We start from the raw sequence: 18369 nt of genomic DNA, 5'->3' as shown, positions 1-18369 counted from the left end.
TTCTAGAATTTCAAGTCTGGTGGCATAAGGTATTCTACAACGAGTAGAGGAGTGGAGAACTCTTCTTGTGAAATATTTCTGGACTTTCTCAATTGTGCTAATATCAGATACGTAATGTGGGTTCCAGACTGATGAACTGTATTCGAGTATTGGTCTAGCAAATGTTTTGTATGCTCTACTGTTGACCTCACCCCTTTCCTAAGGGGTCTGTAGGGGGCGTGCATAAGCGCACCAACGTGCCTACCGTCCCTGTCCTGTTGTTTCGTTTATATTTTTTTATTTTTCTTATATGTATCCATTTCATGTATCCATAACTATGTTTATACTTATACCTGTTATCTTATAATTCCTTGACAAATTAATTAATTTAAAAAAATAAAGGAAAGGGGGGGATTTTAAAATATCATTATTGGGGTTGATTTTCAAGCAAGGAGGGAGTTTTGCACCCATAGAGTGGATGGAGATGTTATTTTGGTTTACTGCAATGTTTCTTAATCTTAATTTTAAAATGGAGAGGGATTTAAACTCCTAGAATTCTTAATTCTTTCAATTCTGGGAATTCTCCCCTCCCATCTTTTGCCACCACTGCATTTTTCTCTTCTCATTCTCCCTGGATTTAATTTCATATCAAGAATGTACTTAATTGGTTTATTAAATTTATATGTCCCCCATCTCACTATCCAAAGTGACTCTGGGCACTTTACATGGTGTAAAAGCATAAATATAAAAGCATTTAATTCTCTGTTATGTGCTGTTAATTATCAATTATGTTAATTATCTGCTCCCATTTGACCTCACCTGAAATTCTCCAAGACTATCAAAAAAAAAAAAAAAAAAAACCTCAGTGGCAGTTTTCAATCCCTTGAATTATTTAAAGTTTTAAAAAGTTATTTTAAGTTTAAAATAAAGGTTCGGCTCAGCTTCACCCCCAGTTCTTTGGACTTAAAATTCTCCAACAGCACCTTTCCTACTTCAAAACGCCCAGTTTTATACCTGGTTTTGCAGCCGCTTTGAATATATATTTTATGCTCTTCTTCCTCACCCTTTTACTTGTATGAGAGTCCCCAAAATGTTATACGCATTTGTTTTTATTTATATCTATTGCTTTTATGTTCCCAGAAAAAGAAGAATTTTTCTCTAAGTCTTCCCTGGTCTTGCTGAAAGAATGGAGGGTGAGTACTGAATTCTGGTGGATTTTTATATATATTAATATAAATATAAATATACACACACACACACATACATATATGGTATTCAGCTTTGTTTTGGGTATTGATGTGGTAATGACGTGGGAAAATACCCGAACAAAGCTGAATACCATACATGTAAGTACCCGCGAAAGCTTAAGAAAACATATCTATCTATCTATCTATCTATCTATCTATCTATCTATCTATCTATCTATCTATCTCTGTGTGTGTGTGTGTGTGTGAAAGACCACTGATGCATCATCACAAAATCTCCAGAACCGTAAAGCCTACAAACTTGAAATTTGGCCCTTATGTTCCTCTTGGCTTCTAGGTGCTCACTAAGAAAGAATTTTTCAAAATGACCATCAGAGCTTTAATATTTCCTATATTATTATTATTAACTCTGATGCTAGCTAAGGAGTTCTACTCCCCCTGCCCACCTGAAAATAAATCTCTTCCAAAGGAAAAACATGAGGAGTTTGTTTCAGTTTCACAGCACCAAACAGCTTTAGTACAGAACAGTTGAGCTAAGCCACGCCCAGACTCCTTGCTGTCTCCTTACTCACACAGCAAATACTGTTTCAGTTTCCAAACAGTCCTCAACTCTCACACACACTGACAGGACGCTAACCAGGTGAATACCTATGGATGCTGGTAAGACAAAGGCAGAATTTTTTCACCTTATTTTCCTCCCCCAAAACTAAGCCTGACTACATAGTTTCGTAGCGAAGCACGGGGATCGAGCTACCACATCATATCCCATTTAGCACTGTGCAGGCTTCTGCAGGCTTGGGGGCTTAGTTATCCATTGTAGCTGGAATTGCTCGTAATTTATCCGTCATACATGATTTAGCTGCTACTTTTCATGGCTCTTGAAAAGCCTCTTGAGTTTCCATGAGGGCCCTGATGACGTTACCTGATTTGGGTAATGAAATGTCTGCAAGAAAACCACCAAGCTCAGAGAGCGCCAAGGACCCCAAATGTGTGTTTTCCTGCAAACCCAGGAATAATAGGTGGAGACTGATCAAGGAGAGATTTAACCTGAAAATAAAGGAGAAACTTTCTGACAGTGAGAACAGTCAACCAAAGGAACAGAAGTTGCCTTCAGAAGTGGTGGGAGCTTCATCACTGGAGGCTTTCAAGAAGAGATTGGGCTGCCATCTGCCAGAAATGGTGTAGGATCTCCTGCTTGGTAAGGGGGTTGGACTAGATGACCTACAAGGTCTCCCTTCCCACTCTGTTAACCTGTTAACTTTATTCCAGGACAGCTTTAAATTGAGCTGGCATCCCTCAGTTGATATTTAAAGAGCAAATTGGCATTGCTTTTGAACAAGAGGGGAAAACAGAAAACTTTCCTCTCGGGGATGTAATTACGGTGTACGTTGAATCGTATTTACGTTTTGCTTGGTTTCAATAGCTGGAGGTGGAAGTGTTTAGATCGTTGCTAACTAGGCCATTATCCATTTCCTTCCAGGCGATGATGACTTAGACCTCTTAACTTCCCTCTTAGAGGAGAGTGAAGCAGAAGAGGATTCTTCAGAGAAGGAAAGAGCAGCTGGCCATCAGGATGAGTACGATTTACTCTTTGAGGCAGAAGACGATGCGTCTTACATTGAGGGGGTGGAAGAGGAAGAAGAGGAGAGGTCCACTGCCAGCCAGGAAAATGTGGCTGAGCTCTTTGGGGATGTGACTGACCTTTTGGAGGAAGAGAAGAAAGAAAAACACGTTCAGAAGACATCCCGCCCTGTAGCGCCTGATCGAGTGAAAGAACCTTCCAAGGAAGATCTGCAAGGTCTCGTGAAAACTTCTTACATTTCCGATGGTTAAAAGTGGTCTAATCTGGAGGTTTTTGTCTCAAAAATCGTTAACGCATTGTGGCCTGTTGGCCACCGGCCCCTCCCAGCAGCCGAATTGGAGGAGGAGGAGGCGTGGAAGTCAGGGTCAGCATTAGGGCAACCTGGGAACTCCGAGGGGGGGGGAGAGGGAATGGAGCTGCAGAGAGAGAGAGAGAGACGGAGGCGGAGCCTGGGCCGCCCCTCAGCCCTTCAGATGGAGAGTCAATAGCTCCCAGGTCTGGAGGTGGCTGATGAGGAAGAGGAGGAACAGCTGGGCCCAGTGCCTGATGCACAGAAGGCAGAGGAGAGGAGAGCAGTGGAAATCTATGGGCCGGTCCTCGGGACGGAAGAGCCGTCTGCTAGCAGTTTGCTGCTAGCAAAGCCCCACCCTAGCTCTGGGGATAAAAGGTAGGGGGCGGAGATGGAGAGGTGTGGCAGAAAACTATTCAGCTGCTGGACAGATGGACGGACTTGTTAGCCTGCATGGAGAAAGAAACTTTTTGCCGGAGCTGCTTGTGCTCCTAATCAAGGAATCTTTGAGTTCACTTCAGACAGTTTTGTCGTGTTTGGGGAGCTGGGTCAGAACGTAACAGTTTAAAGAAATGGAACCAAACCCGCAGACTCAAAACGGTTCAGATGTTCCTGGTACATTAAATATTGGTTTATCGGGAGGGGGGGGGTTGGTTTTTTTTTCCCCTTAATTTTTAATTTATCTAACCTTGGGCTTCCAATGAGATTTGTCTTTCTTCTTCTTTTTGCCTCACAGATGAGTTGAGAAAATTGAAAGAGCAGATGAAAAAATTGCAGGAGCAGTTGGGAAGGACGGGGATAGGGCAGCCCCCTGAGCCCGATCTCTGCAAGAAAACACCTGGTAATAATTGCATTTCCCCCTTTTCGACAGTTCTGCTCTCCAACGTGCAAGCTCGCATTTTATCCTTCGGACATTCACATTGTAACCCCGAGCAATTTGCTAAGACGATGCGAATGCCGGCGTTCAGCAGAATAATTAAAAAGCTAGCAATAGTTTGACATCGTATATAAATGTCAGATTCAATACAGGGGATCACATTTTGGGTGCTTGCGACTGGCCCGTACTTAACCAGCTACTTGGAGCATCCCGTGGTCACACCAGAAACTGATGTTTACTTCTGGTTTCTGGCAAAAAAAATTCCTGCCCCTTGCAGACAATAGATTTGCCTTAACAACCACAATGTTCTTTTTACAACACCCACGTTGGCTTAACAGCTACCGTAAGAAAGATGGTAAAAAATCTGGAGTGGTCCCATGAGCGGCTATCTAAAACAACCCAGAAAACTTTCAGCCATAATTCCAGGCTCAATTACAGTCAGAAGTCGAGGAATACCGATTCCTTTGTGTAAACAATGTTGTGAGGATTAGGATCAGAGTGAGGAAACGAGGAGAAGCTATTTCTACGAATAGCCACACTCGGCGCAGAATAATCAATGTTCTTGCTTCAAATCTAGCATAAAAAGAGTCCTATAAAACATCAGAGAGAGAAAGGTAGCTTAGGTATATCACTCATTGATTTATCTACCGTTTAAATTAATTTGTTTGGATTGATGGTACAGTTTCCAAGACTGGATAATTTTTTTAATAAAGTTTATTTATTATAACAACAAACATTAACAAATACAAACATAAAACATCAAATAAAACCATCTTTCCATTGTACAGTGTGTCGATTGGTACATATCTTTTGTGCACAATATCAGCAGTCTTTTCCTTCTGAATGCATTATTAAAATTCATATTATATAAATCAACTAGGCATCTTCTATTATTGTTAACTCTTTATTAGACTTCAATTATAAATTCATGTCATCCTTTTCAAGCAAATCTCAACTTTTACAAACCCTAGTTCACAATATCATTCATTTCATTATAATCAGTTGTAACATATCATTGTCTTCTCTTTACTATAATATTATATTTATATTATATTTTATTTCCCTATTTTCTTATCTAGCCATTGATAAAATAAATCCCAAATTTTATAATATTCTTTGTCTTCTTGCTCTCTAATTGAGGACTGGATAATTTTTTGTTGTTGTTAGTGGCGAAGTCGTGTCCAACCCATCGTGACCTTATGGACAATGTTCCTCCAGACCTTCCTGTCCTCTCCCATTGTCTGGAGTCCAGTTAAGGTCACGCCGACAGCTTCAGTGACTCCATCCAGCCACCTCCTTCTCTGCCACCACTTTCTTCTTTTGCCCTCCATCGTTCCCAGCATTAGGCTCTTCTCCAGGGAGTCCTTCTTCCTTCTCATTAGGTAGCCACAAAGTATTTGAGTTTCATCTTCACGATCTGGCCTTCTAAAGAGCAGTCAGGGTTGATCTCCTCTAGGACTGACCAGTTGGATGGCCTTGCAATCCAAGGGACTTGCAGGAATCTTCTCCAGCCCCAGAGTTCAAAGGCCTCCATTCTTTGGCGCTCAGCCTTCCTTATGGTCCAACTTTCCCAGCCATTGGTTGCAACTGGGAAAACCACAGCATTGACTACGCACTTTTGATATCTCTGCTTTTTAGTGTGCTGTCTAGATTTGCTATAGCTTTCCTCCCCAGGAGCAAACGACTTTTGATTTCTTGCCTGTAGTCCCCATCTGCAGTGACCTTGGAGCCCAGGAAAATAAAATCTGTCACTTCCCCCATTTCTTCCCCATCTATTTGCCAGGAATTGAGAGGGCCGGATGCCATGATCTGAGTTTTCTTAATGTTGGGTTTCAAGCCAACTTTTGGTTTGAAACTCAACAAAGCTGGCTTGAAACTGGATAATTACACTTAAAACTTTTCATTTTCTAAACCTCCTGTTTCTTTGCCAGAGACGTGATCTTGTGTGGTATTAGAGCAATACAAAGGCATAATGTTGACATTAAAATCTGAAACATCCTTGAGCTTAAAGTATCAAATATACACTAAGCGTAAATATTTATCCAACCCTTTTTTTTCTATACAGTTGATACTGTGGTACATAACTGCTTTGAAAAAATTGTCAAATTTGGTACTAGGTGCATTTTAACTGATGCTTTGTACGATCAAAATTTAGATGCGTGGCAACCGGTTCATATTTTGTGATTTTCTAGCAAGTAAGGTCAAACCAGATTCACTTAATCTGGAAGTTGTGTGAGCTTCATCATTGGAGGCTTTCAAGAAGAGACTGGACTGCCATCTGTCAGAAATGGTGTAGGGCAGTGGCCCCCAACCTTTTTTGAACCAGGGACCGGTTTCACGATTATTTATTCTTCCACGGACCGGTACCTGAGTAACGTGAGACTCCACCGCCATTGGGACGGCTCTTCGTTCGAAGCCTCCCCCCCCTTCGACGAAACTAAGGCGCGAGCACCCAAATGCCGCTTTCCAACTGAAAACCTGGAAGCACTTTCCAACCGAAAACCCGGAAGCGCCGTCGAAACAAGATGGCGGCGCCCAAGCTTTGCGGCCCGGTAAAAAATGATCCACGGACCGGTACCGGTCCAGGGACCGGTGGTTGGGGACCCCTGGTGTAGGGTCTCCCGCTTGGGTGGAAGGAGTTGGACTAGATGACCTACAAGGTCCCTTCCAACTCTGTGAATCTGTTAATCACTGGGTTACAGACTTATCAACTGCAGTGATTCCCTTAACAACTGTGACAAAAAAAGGCCATAAAACTCCCTTAATGAATGTCACACTTAACGACAGAAACGCTGGGGTCAATTGTGGTTGTAAGTCGAGGAGGAGCTGTCCTCATCATTTGGTACTCAACACACCAGCTAGAACTTGCCTTGTGACTCACTGTATTGTTCCTTGTTTAGTACTCACCGTCTTTGCTACTCATCGTGCCTCCCGGAATCAATTAACGATGAGTACCGAGGTAGCACTGTAAATGCCTTGAGGCTGCTTGTAGTATCTTCTAGCTGAAAGCATAACTCTTTTAATAAATTCTTTTGATTTCTTTGATCAGGTCAATCAAACGGTGCTGTCATTAAGGAAAGGACTCCGTCCAAGGTACAGAAATCTCCATCTTTCTCAGCCCAGCTGATCAGTCCTGCTTTACCGCTGCCAAAAAGCCCGTTCCAGAAATCGAAATCTATGATTGCAGGTATATTAGCCATTCCTTCTGCTGGATTTCTGGCAGTGTTGTAAAAGAATGGTTGCAGGAATTGGGTATGTCTAGTTTAATCAAAAGAAGGACTGGGGGGGTGGACAGGATAGCCATCTTCCAATATTTGAGGGGCTGCCCTCAAAAAGAAGGGGGTCAAGCTATTCTCCAACGCACCTGAAGGTAGAGCAAGAAGCCATGGATGGAAACTAACCCAGGAGAGAAGCAACCTGGAATTAAGGGAGGAAAATTAACCAGTGGAACAACTTGCCTTTAGATGTTGTTGTTTCTCCATCACTGGAGGTTTTTAAGAAGAGATTGGACAACCATTTGTCTGAAATGATATCTAGGGTTTCCTGCTTGAGCAGGGGTTGGACTAGAAGACCTCCAAGGTCCCTTCCAACTCTTATTCTGCTATAAACTCTGCTGCTTTCATATCTTTGAAAGGTTGAAGATGTGGGTTTTTTAAAGGCAGTGCCTTCACAGCTTGGGAGTTGATATAGTACAATGCAAATAGGTTTATGCAGATTACATTCTGCATCTGGGAATGTTAAGATGTCGTCATAAATGAAGTATTAGAGAAGGACACCATTTTTTTCAGCATGCCCTCTGTTGCTGAAAAGAGCAAAATGAGAATGAGAACCAGAATGAACTTATTCGTGCAGTCTTATTTATTTATCTGCGTTTGGGGGCTGTCCGCACCTTTTGTTATTTTTTTTTTTTATTATTATTTTCTGAAACAAAAATACACCTGCAGGCAGAATCGATGGTGGATGGTTTGCAATTTTATTGCCCTGGGGAAAGTTAGCCACTTATTGTTAAACTTTTTAAGCCTTTTCCTCTGTGTTGGTTTTTCTGTTTTCTCCTGGGATAATGGTGTACTCTTTCTCTTCTCCTTAGTGAATAAGAACCACACTTCAAAAGCTACACCTAGCCTGCTCTCTCAGCCACTTACATCTGTGCCTGGAAACAGACCCACTGCGGATTCCAGTAAGAAAATTCCAGTAACAAAAAATTCCGAGGTCAAAAATCAAAATGTTTCCATGGAAATCTACTCTGGATTGAAATTAAGGTGAGTGTGATGACCCAAAAGGGGCGTGGCACAAAGGCAACACAGTCAGATAAGCAAGAAGAGTCCCTTTAGTACCTCCACCTTTTCCCCCAATGTCCAGGTTAGCTTTGGGTGGAGAAAAAACTCTCCCAGGAACAGCCTTTAAGTGGAGGAAATTCAGTCTGAAAACAAAGTATATACAAACTATAACTAAAAATCCAAACAAACCTCGCTGCAGTAATTAACTTGACAGGGCAGGGGAAGGAATTGCAGACTTGAAAGGCCAACAAAACACACACAGTTGGGAAGACACCAGGAACCCAGATAAGCCACGACAATAACAGATAATTCACGGTTTACTCCCAACAAGTTGCTGCGCGCAGCTTCCCTTTTTAAACACTGTGTTCCCAGCTGCAGCTAATGAAGGGAATCAGGGCCCATTCCTCCCCCCTAAGCCACGTAACCCACGTTGTCCCTTCTCTGTTCCTCCCTGCGTGCCCTAGGATGAAGAGGGAATGGGCCTGGGTCTTCCTCCAAATTCCCTCTCCCTTGTTCTACCTCTCCCCTGCACTGCCCAGGCGGACTTTGCCCTTCCCTGGTTTCTTCCACAGCCAACGGAGGCACACTCCCACTCCCTGTCAGCTGCTCGGCCTCCCCCTCCGAATCAGATTCCAACAGGGGCATGACAGTGAGCAAACTATCTGGAATAACTTTATTATTATTATTTTTTAAATGCCATGTGGACCACAAGGGTAATTATATAAATTTCTTGCGAAAAATAATTCTGTCGTTGACACCTAGGGCATAATTTTATTCTGGCTGTATTACAGGTAGTCTTGACTTACGACCACAATTGAGCCCAAAATTTTATGTTGCCAAGCGAGACAGTTGTGAGGTATATTCCGCTCCGCTTTACGATTTTTCTTGCCACCGTTGTTAAGTGAATCACTGCTGCTGTTAAGTTAGTAACCCGGGTGTTAAGTGAATCCGGCTTCCCCATTGACGTTGCTCATCAGAAGGTCACAAAAGGGGATCACATGACCCCGGGACACTGCAACGGTCATAAGTATGAGTCGGTTGCCAAATACCTGAATTTTGATTATTTTATTATTACGGGAATGCTGCAATCATTGTTAAGTATGAAAAACTATCATAACTCAGTGATTTCAGTGCCATTGTAACTTGGAACAGTCATTAAACAAGTGATTGTAAGTCAAGGACTAACTAATCATGAGAAACATCTGAAAACCTCGCTAATCCCTTTCAAGCCATCATGTTTTTAATCTTCAGGATTTTTCCGCGCGTTTTAAAAAAAGAAGCAGGAGTTCTTAAGAATTTGCCCAATTTGTTAGGCAAGACTTTTTATTAGGCTGAGTATTTTGGATAAAATACTTTTTTATTTTTATAAAATAAAAAAGAGAATGTGGTGGCTAAGACACTGAGCATGTCGATCAGAAAGGTCAGCAGTTCGGGGGGGTCGAATCCCTAGCAATGGAGTGAGCTTTTTAAACATTGTGTTCCCAGCTGCAGCTAATGAAGGGAATCAGGGCCCTTTCCTCCCCCGTAAGCCTCTGCCAACCTAGCAGTTCAAAAGCATGTAAAAAAATGCAAGTAGAAAAATAGGGACCCCTTTAGTGGGAAGGGAACAGTGTTCTGTGTACCTTCAAAGGTGTTTAGTCCTGCTGGCAACATGACCACGGAGACGTCTTCGGACAGTGCTGACTCTTCTTTGGCTTTGTCACGGAGATGAGCACCAGTGCCCCCTAGAGCCGGAAATGTCTAGCACGGATGTGCAAGGGAACCTTTACCTTTATTTTGGATAAATGTTGGAAACTCTTTCCTTTTCTTGTCGCTCAGCCTCCTGGTTGCGTCGAGCGATGGATGGTTGAAGCGTCGCTCCTCTAATGGGAATTTCTGATTTCTTTGCAGAAAACCTCGGGTCTCTTCGGCCGAGATGGAAAGGAAAATGACTGGGCGGAAGCTGATCAGGCTGTCTCAAGTACAAGACAAACTCCGTTCGGCAAATCTTGAAGAAATGGATTGGGTCACCTTTGGCGTCATAATAAAGAAAATGACTCCTCAAAGCAGCAACAATGTAAGTGTTTGAACGTTTGCTTGGGTCTCTTCGGCCATCGGTTGACCGTTTTCATCCCTGGCTGGCCAGAGATCAAAGTCAGACGTTCCTATGAATTTCTCACTTGTCATTTTTTGTTGTGGCCTGTCAGCCACTGGCCCCTCCATCAGCTGAATCAGAGGAGGAGGAGGAAATGTGGGAGTCAGGGGAACATGGGAGCTCCGAGGGGGAAGAGGGAACGGAGCTGTCAGAGAGACAGAGGCGGAGCCTGAGCCGCCCCTCAGTCCTCCGATGGAGAGTCAACAGCCCTCAGGTCTGGTTGTGGCTGATGAAGAAGAGGAGGAACAGCCGTGTCCAGTGCCTGATGCACAGATGCACAGAAAGGCAGAGGAGAGCAGTGGAAACCTATGGGCCGGTCCTTGGGACGGAAGAGCCACTGCTGCTAGTGAGGCCCCACTCGAGCTCTGGGGATAAAAGGCAGGGGGGCAGAGATGAATAGATGTGGCAGACAACGATTCCTCTCCCTGCCGGACAGACTTGTGAGCCTGAGGTGAGAGAGAAACTTTTTGCTGGGGCTGCTGGCGCTCCTAATAAAGGAATCTTTTTGAGTTCACACTAGAAGTTTGTTGTGTTTGGGGAGCTGGGTCAGAACATATTTTTCTACCGTGTTTCTTAGAAAATAAGACCAGGTCTTATTTTTCTTTTGACCCCACCGAAAAAACGACTAGGCCGTCTTTTCGAGGGATGTCTTAATTCCCCCACGCCCATGCCTCACCTAGCCACTGGGCTACTTCTTTCACGCCCCAAAAGCATGAATGATGCAACTCGCGTACCCTTGCCTACCTGTAATGGTTATTCCAGCAACCGGTAGTCGTCCAGTCGAAAAAGCCTGCCGTCATCCACTCTAGCAAGCCTGGCCACCGGGCTGCTGCTTTCGCAGTCGAAGAGCGTGTGGCCGAGCGATGCGCCCCACGCTGCCTGAAGCACGTAATGGGTTTTTTTTTGGAGTGTTTAATGCTTGTCCCAACCCTCGTGGCCCAGTGCAGCAAGGAAGACCTTTGGCAAAAAACAGTCCCTACTGCAGATGGTTATAGTCCCTTTTCCGACATCCTGACAGGCAAAGTCAATGGGGAAATCCAGACTGAGTGTCAACAACCCTTTTGTAACTTAATCCCAGCCACCACCCAGGTTGCTTAAGGGACTGAGGGACTAATTGTTCTGAAGTCTTATGATACACAACCCTTTTGTAACTTACCAACCGCAGGCCAAATCCCAGCCACCACCCCAAGGAAAGCACAATGCTCATGTATGGTAAGGTAAAGGTGAAGGTTCCCCTCGCACATACGCGCTAGTTGTTTCCGGCTCAACAATCAATTCATTAAAAATCCACAATTTATTCAGATACCGTTATGTCATCTTCTTCTGGAACAAGTGGTGGGATTCAAATTTTTGTACTACCGGTTCTGTGGGCATGGCTTGGTGGGTGTGGCAGGGGAAGGATACTGCAAAATCCACCTTTCCTCCCCACCCCACTAACCTGCTTTCCAGCTCTATTCTCCTGTGCAGGGCAACCAAAAGAGACCCAGCCGATCTGCTGGGACTCAGTGGGAGGCAGAGAATAGATGGGGTTGGCGGGGCCAGTCAGAGGTGGGATTGGCCGGTTCTCCAAACTACTCAAAATTTCCTCTACCGGTTCTCCAGTCAGAACCAACTGAATACCCACCTCTGTTGCTGGAACATCGTCATAACTCTCCAAACCCTGAATTCCAGCTGGAATCTCTTGTGACTATAACCATCTGCGGTAGGGACTGTTTTTCCCAAAGGTCTTCCTTGCTGCACTGGGCCACGAGAGTCGGGACAAGCACAAACACTCAAAAAAATGTTATGTGCTTCAGGCGGCAGGCACATCGCTTGACCACACGTTCTTCATCCCCAAAAGAAGCGGCCCAGTGGCCAGGCTTGCCGGAGTGGACAACGGCAGGATTTTCTGCTGGACGGCTACGGTATCTGGAGTGACCGTTATAGGTAGGCAAGGGTGTGCGAGTTGCGTCGCTCACACTACTGAGCTGTGAAAGAAGCGGCCCGTGGCCAGGCAAGGTGCATGGGATAAGTGAGTTGCTCCTTTCGCCCGTGAAAGAAGCAGCCCGGTGGGGCAAGTTCCCCGCCCCGCTCTTTCCTCCCCCTCTCGCCTTCTCACCTCATGTTCTCCACACTGCAAGCGATGTGAGAAAATGGCGGGGAACGGCCACATATGTGCTTAATTGGGGCCAAATTTGGGGGGCAGGGCATAATTTTAACGCATGGGCACAAAACAGTGCTGGGCCTTCTTTTTGGGGTGGGTGATGAGAAAGACAGTAGGAGTGTAACGGAGGTGTTGTAAAAGGCGTTGTAAACAGGAGCATTCTTTGAAAAGACATTTGGGCAGAGGAAATGTTGATTGGTTGGAGAACTGGCCAATCCCGCCTCTGACTGGCCCCGCCCCCATCTATTCTCTGTCTCCCATTGAGTCCCAGCGGTAGTAAAAAAAATTGAATTGGTGGCGCAGTGGTTAGAATGAAGGATTGCAGGCTAACTCTGCCCACAGCCAGGAAGTTCGATCCTGACCGGCTCAAGGTTGACTCAGCCTTCCTCCTTCCTTCTTCCCTCTCTCCCCTGGTCTTCCTCCCTTTTCCTTTCCCCCTTTCCTCTGAGCTGTGATGACATAGTGGTGAGAATGCAGTATTGAGGCTAAACTCTGCCCGCTGCCAGCAGCTCGATCCTGACCATCTCAAGGTTGACTCAGCCTTCCGTCCTTCTGAGGTAGGTAAAATGAGGACCCAGATTGTCCGGGGCAGATTGTCCGCTTAGAGAGGGCTGCAACGCACCATGAAGCAGGATATAAGTGCTATTCCTTCCTTCCCTTCCTCTCTCTCTCCCCTCATCTTCCTTCCTTTCCCTTTTCCTCTTTTCCCTCCCTCTGAGCTGTGAGGGGCAACCCATTCGTCCCACATGCCTTGCCTGGCCATGGGCGTGAGCGATGCAACTCACGCACCCTTGCCTACCTGTAACGGTCACTCCAGATACTGGTAGCCGTCCAGCAGAAAATCCTGCCGTCGTCCACTCCGGCAAGCCTGGCCACTGGGTTGCTGCTTTCTCAGACGAAGAGCGTGTGGGAGAGCGATGCGCCCCACGCTGCCTGAAGCACGTACTGGGTTTTTTTTGGAGTGTTTAATGCTTGTCCCAACCAATCATTGCAAAGTAACATAGGAAGGCGCTTGTTCTCCGCATCTCTCCCAGGGTAAAACCTTCAGCATCTGGCACCTGAATGACCTACGTGACTTCAACAGGTCCGTCTCCCTCTTCCTGTTTGGGGACGTTCACAAAGAGCACTGGAAGACCGACCAAGGCATGGTCGTAGGCCTCCTCAACGCTAACCAGATGAAGCCCAAGGAAGGATCAGAGGAGGTATGGATGAAGGTTGGGGCAGAAGGCCTCTAGATCTTTCCCTCAACAAACACCCAGGGGTGGGATTCTGCTGGTTCGGCTGAACCTGTAGCTCCGAAGATCAGTGGGGAGCGAACTGGTTGGCTCCAACGATCATGTGGGCCCCGTTCTGACCAAGGCTTCCTGAGACCGTAATTAAGCACACGCTTAGTCCAAACAACTTGTTTTATTTCAGTGCTGGGAATTATTTTCATTCCCAGCCAGTAATGAGTCCCAAACAGTCCCTCGAGATAAGCACCCACCTTTCCTTTGAATTGCTGCCAACAACTAAAGTGCCAAAATAACTATAAAAAACCAACCAAAGTACAAAGTCCACACAGAGCTTCCAGGTTTAATCCGAACAGAGCGAACGACTTTGCTTCCTGCAAAGGTTTCTCTACCTTTGCCTGTCCTTTATACCTTATGGGAGGGGCAATCACCTCCCAGCCTTACTCCTGAGTCGCCCCTTTTGTCTTAGCTGCTCTTGCCTTCTGGCAGTTCTGCGCATACACACACTGGGAATAGGCTCCCCTGGTTCCTCTGCCTCACTGCTGCCAGACTCCGAGCCTCCAGAGGCAGCACCCCACTCTCAGATGGTCCTGGCCCCAGCCCTGCATTGGATGGAGGACCCTCGTTCGAGTCCTCCCCATACTCCAGGACTGGTCCCCATTCATCTCCACTGTCGGATTCTGCTGCTGTCTGCACAGGCTGCCGGCGAACCACAACAGGCCCACCATTCCCGCATCTCTGTACTGTACTGACCTTTATCGTCTCAGCTGATCAGTGCAGAAGAGTGGATTGCCGCTCCTCACCTGTGTTACTTCCCTGAAGTAACACAGGTAAGGATTTTTGCATTGCTGTTCGCGAAGCGTGTGTATGCGTGCAAAGCATGCGATCACTGAACCTTATACCGGCCGGATCCCACACCTGCAAATACACTGCTCAAAAAAATAAAGGGAACACAAAAATAAGACATCCTAGATCTGAATGAATGAAATATTCTTATGAAATACTTTGTTCATTACATAGTTGAACGTGCTGACAACAAAATCACACAAAAATTATCAATGGAAATCAAATTTAGCAACCCATGGAGGTCTGGATTTGGAGTTACACTCAAAATTAAAGTGGAAAAAAAGGCTGATCCAACTTTGATGTAATGTACTTACAACAAATCAAAATGAGGCTCAGTAGTGTGTGTGGCCTCCACGTGCCTGTATGACCTCCCTACAACGCCTGGGCATGCTCCTGATGAGGTGGTGGATGGTCTCCTGAGGGATCTCCCACACCTGGACTAAAGCTCCTGGACAGTCTGTTGGTGAAATGAGCGAGACAGGATGTCCCAGATGTGCTCAATTGGATTCAGGTCTGGGGAACGGGTGGGCCAGTCCATAGCATCAATGTCTTGCAGGAACTGCTGACACACTCCAGCCACATGAGGTCTAGCATTGTCATGCATTAGGAGGAACCCCGGGCCAACCGCACCAGCATATGGTCTCACAAGGGGTCTGAGGATCTCATCTCGGTACCTAATGGCAGTCAGGCTACCTCTGGCGAGCACATGGAGGGCTGTGCGGCCCCCTAAAGAAATGCCACCCCACACCATTACTGACCCACTGCCAAACCGGTCTTGCTGGAGGATGTTGCAGGCAGCAGAACGTTCTCCACGGCGTCTCCAGACTCTGTCACGTCTATCACATGTGCTCAGTGTGAACCTGCTTTCATCTGTGAAGAGCACAGGGCGCCAGTGGCGAATTTGCCAATCTTTGTGTTCTCTGGCAAATGCCAAACATCCTGTACGGTGTTGGGCTGTAAGCACAACCCCCACCTGTGGACGTCGGGCCCTCATACCACCCTCATGGAGTCTGTTTCTGACCGTTTGAGCAGCCACATGCACATTTGTGGCCCACTGGGGGTCATTTTGCAGGGCTCTGGCAGTGCTCCTCCTGTCCCTTCTTGCACAAAGGCAGAGGTAGCGATCCTGATGCTGGGTTGTTGCCCTCCTACGGCCTCCTCCACATCTCCTGATGTACTGGTAGCGCCTCCATGCTCTGGACACTACGCTGACAGACACAGCAAACCTTCTTGCCACAGCTCGCATTGATGTGCCATCCTGGATGAGCTGCACTACCTGAGCCACTTGTGTGGGTTGTAGACTCAGTCTCATGCTACCACTAGAGTGAAAGCACCATCAGCATTCAAAAGTGACCAAACCATCAGCCAGAAAGCATAGGAACTGAGAAGTGGTCTGTGGTCACCACCTACAGAACCACTCCTTTATTGGGGATGTCTTGCTAACTGCCTAAGCTTTCCACCTGTTGTCTATTCCATTTGCACAACAGCAGGTGAAATTGATTGTCAATCAGTGTTGTTACCTAAGTGGACAGTTTGATTTCACAGAAGTGTGATTGACTTGGAGTTATATTGTGTTGTTTAAGTGTTCCCTTTATTTTTTTGAGCAGTGTACCTCAGAACCATTTTGTGTAATGTAAGGTTTGGGTGGGTGTCCTTGGTGGGAGAAGAAAAGGAGAGATCTGAGCTTCTGGGTTTCTGAGTGCTTCTCGACTCAGGAACCAGTCCTGAAGTGAAGTAGGAGAACTCTTCTCTCTTGTTGGCTTCATCCTTGAAGGTCCCTGGGCTGAAGGCCAGAAGAACGTTCTCTGAACTGTCTTGAGGAGCAATTGGGGTGTCTCCTAGGAGAGGACCTCCACTCACAAATTCTTCTGTGCCCAGAACAGATAAGTTTGGGTGATCCAAACACAATTTGAATGGTTTGAGTTGTCTGCAGAACAAAAACAAAGTTGAATGAAGGGGAATCTACTTGTCCCAGGATAATGTTGCAGGATCCAATCTGGGTCGGTCACCGGGAACAGAAGTTTTGTCTTCCGAGCTTTTGGACTTCTGGAGCCCATCTTCAAGGAACATCTCCCTAGCGGAGTGTGTGCCGTTCTGTGTGTAGTATTTATATGATGCTTTTTAGTTGTCGATTGAGGTGTTGATGGCTGACTATTAAGTTGTTGGTTGTTGTTTCTTTGTGTTGCCAAGCTCTCACCTTCTAAGTAATTGATAACCTGGTAGTAAATCAGTAGTAAATTCCTCTTGACTGATGAGGGGCTTATTTCCCAGGCTTCAATCATTTCCCTGGCTGTTTTTGTCCCTGCCCATCCAACAATCTTAAGTTAGCTGCAAAATTGAATGTGTGTCCTTGTTCATTGCGCTGTGCTAGAGAGAAGTTCCCTGAAGATGGGCTCCAGCACGAATCCAAAAGTTCAGAAGATTGAAACATGGTTGTTCTTGCACCCGAGATTGTGGAAGAAGTGAAGAGTAGGAGAAACATCTCTTTAAACAGCAGCAGTTTAAATACTGCTGAAAATTGATCCAGAATCATTTTAGTGGAATATAATCTTCCTCGTTGGGCAGCCACGAGGCCTTTGGTGTAGGAAAATCAAAGCTCCTTTTTTTCCCAAGAAACTAAGCCACAATATTTGCGTTCCTCCCACCACGAAAATGCAATGAAAACGGCTGAGAAAATATTGGCTTGATAAAAGGGTCCTTTTCACCTGTAATAATGTTGGATATAAATTCGTTCAGCTTCCTGAAAGCCGAAAGCTGCCTCCTTCTTTCTTCTCAGGTGTGTCTATCCGTCGATCATCCTCAAAAGATCCTGATTTTGGGGGAAGCCATGGACTTGGGAACTTGTAAAGCCAGGAAGAAAAATGGAGAGCCTTGTACTCAGATGGTTAATCAGGTAAAAAGGGTGTTTGGGCTCCAGTTTTCGTACAGGTAGATATTACTCTGTTTCCCTGAAAATACGACCTTACCACAGCGCTGTACAGTAGAAGCCATTTAAAGGCACAACAGGATGTATCTTAACAGAACATACACCCTGAGGGGGTGTCTTAGCCCCCACAGAATTTGTTTCCAGAGAGTAAGTAATTTGTATACCAAGTTTGGTTGAAATTGCTCGAGGCGTTCCAGAGTTATGCTGGAACACACAAACACACACACACACATCCTTTTTTATAGATTTATATATCATTAATTTATATTATATTACTTTTTTAAAAAAAAATTATGTTCTTTGATCAGCATCTTCAGTTCCCCGGACTCGTTTGTGTCTCCCGTTGCAGAGCGAGTGTGAATATTGTCACTATCACATACAGTCCGAGTACCGAAAACGGAGCTCGAAGCGAGCAGATCTACAGTCCACATTCTCCACCACCCGAGCACCAAAACGGACAGCAAAGCGGAACCTTGGCTTGAAAGAGAAGCTCTGCCAAGACGGTTTTTACTACGGGGGGGTTTCCTCGTCGGCTTACGCTGCCTCTGTGTAAGGAAATGCTTCTCTGTGCTTTGTGGGGCCTGGAATTTGCTTATCCAGGTCTTGGTTTAATTAGATTCAATTAGATCAGAGGTCCCCAAACTTGGCAACTTTAAGACTTGTGGACTTCAGCTCCCAGAATCCCTCAGCCAGCTTAGCCTACTCTCTTGTAATCCCTTCCTCTGCAATCTGTCTCCACTTTAGGAGATTAAGAGAGAGAAAAAGCAGGCATGGCTGGCTGGGGAATTCTGGGAGTTGAAGTCCACAAGTCTTAAAGTTGCCAAGTTTGGAGACCTCTGAATTAGATTAACAGAGTTGGAAGGGACCTTGAAGGTCTTCTCA

General features: G+C 45.6%; 1 protein-coding gene across 2 annotated transcripts in view; it reads left to right on the top strand.

Annotated features, from left to right (window-relative positions):
* MCM10 (minichromosome maintenance 10 replication initiation factor) overlaps positions 1 to 18369 on the top strand; it is a 37581-nt gene that overhangs the window by 900 nt on the left and 18312 nt on the right. Inside the window, exons 2-10 of one of the 2 annotated variants that reach the window (XM_087969221.1) lie at positions 1120 to 1172; positions 2701 to 2982; positions 3792 to 3896; positions 6982 to 7119; positions 8020 to 8191; positions 10100 to 10265; positions 13521 to 13688; positions 17338 to 17454; positions 17837 to 18036. In XM_087969221.1, the coding sequence (XP_087825347.1) occupies positions 1166 to 1172; positions 2701 to 2982; positions 3792 to 3896; positions 6982 to 7119; positions 8020 to 8191; positions 10100 to 10265; positions 13521 to 13688; positions 17338 to 17454; positions 17837 to 18036 (1355 nt within the window). In that variant the 5' untranslated portion in view covers positions 1120 to 1165. Of the gene's footprint in view, positions 1 to 1119; positions 1173 to 2664; positions 2983 to 3791; positions 3897 to 6981; positions 7120 to 8019; positions 8192 to 10099; positions 10266 to 13520; positions 13689 to 17337; positions 17455 to 17836; positions 18037 to 18369 lie in introns of both variants that reach the window. The other variant, XM_087969220.1, reaches the window with a different exon arrangement.

This window comes from Notechis scutatus, chromosome 6, assembly GCF_049901735.1.
Source record: "Notechis scutatus isolate UNSWTSFEM ecotype Mainland chromosome 6, rNotScu1.2, whole genome shotgun sequence".
Lineage (NCBI taxonomy): Eukaryota > Metazoa > Chordata > Lepidosauria > Squamata > Elapidae > Notechis > Notechis scutatus.
Note: the sequence above shows the minus strand (reverse complement) of the source record. Positions and strands in the feature narration are given on the sequence as shown.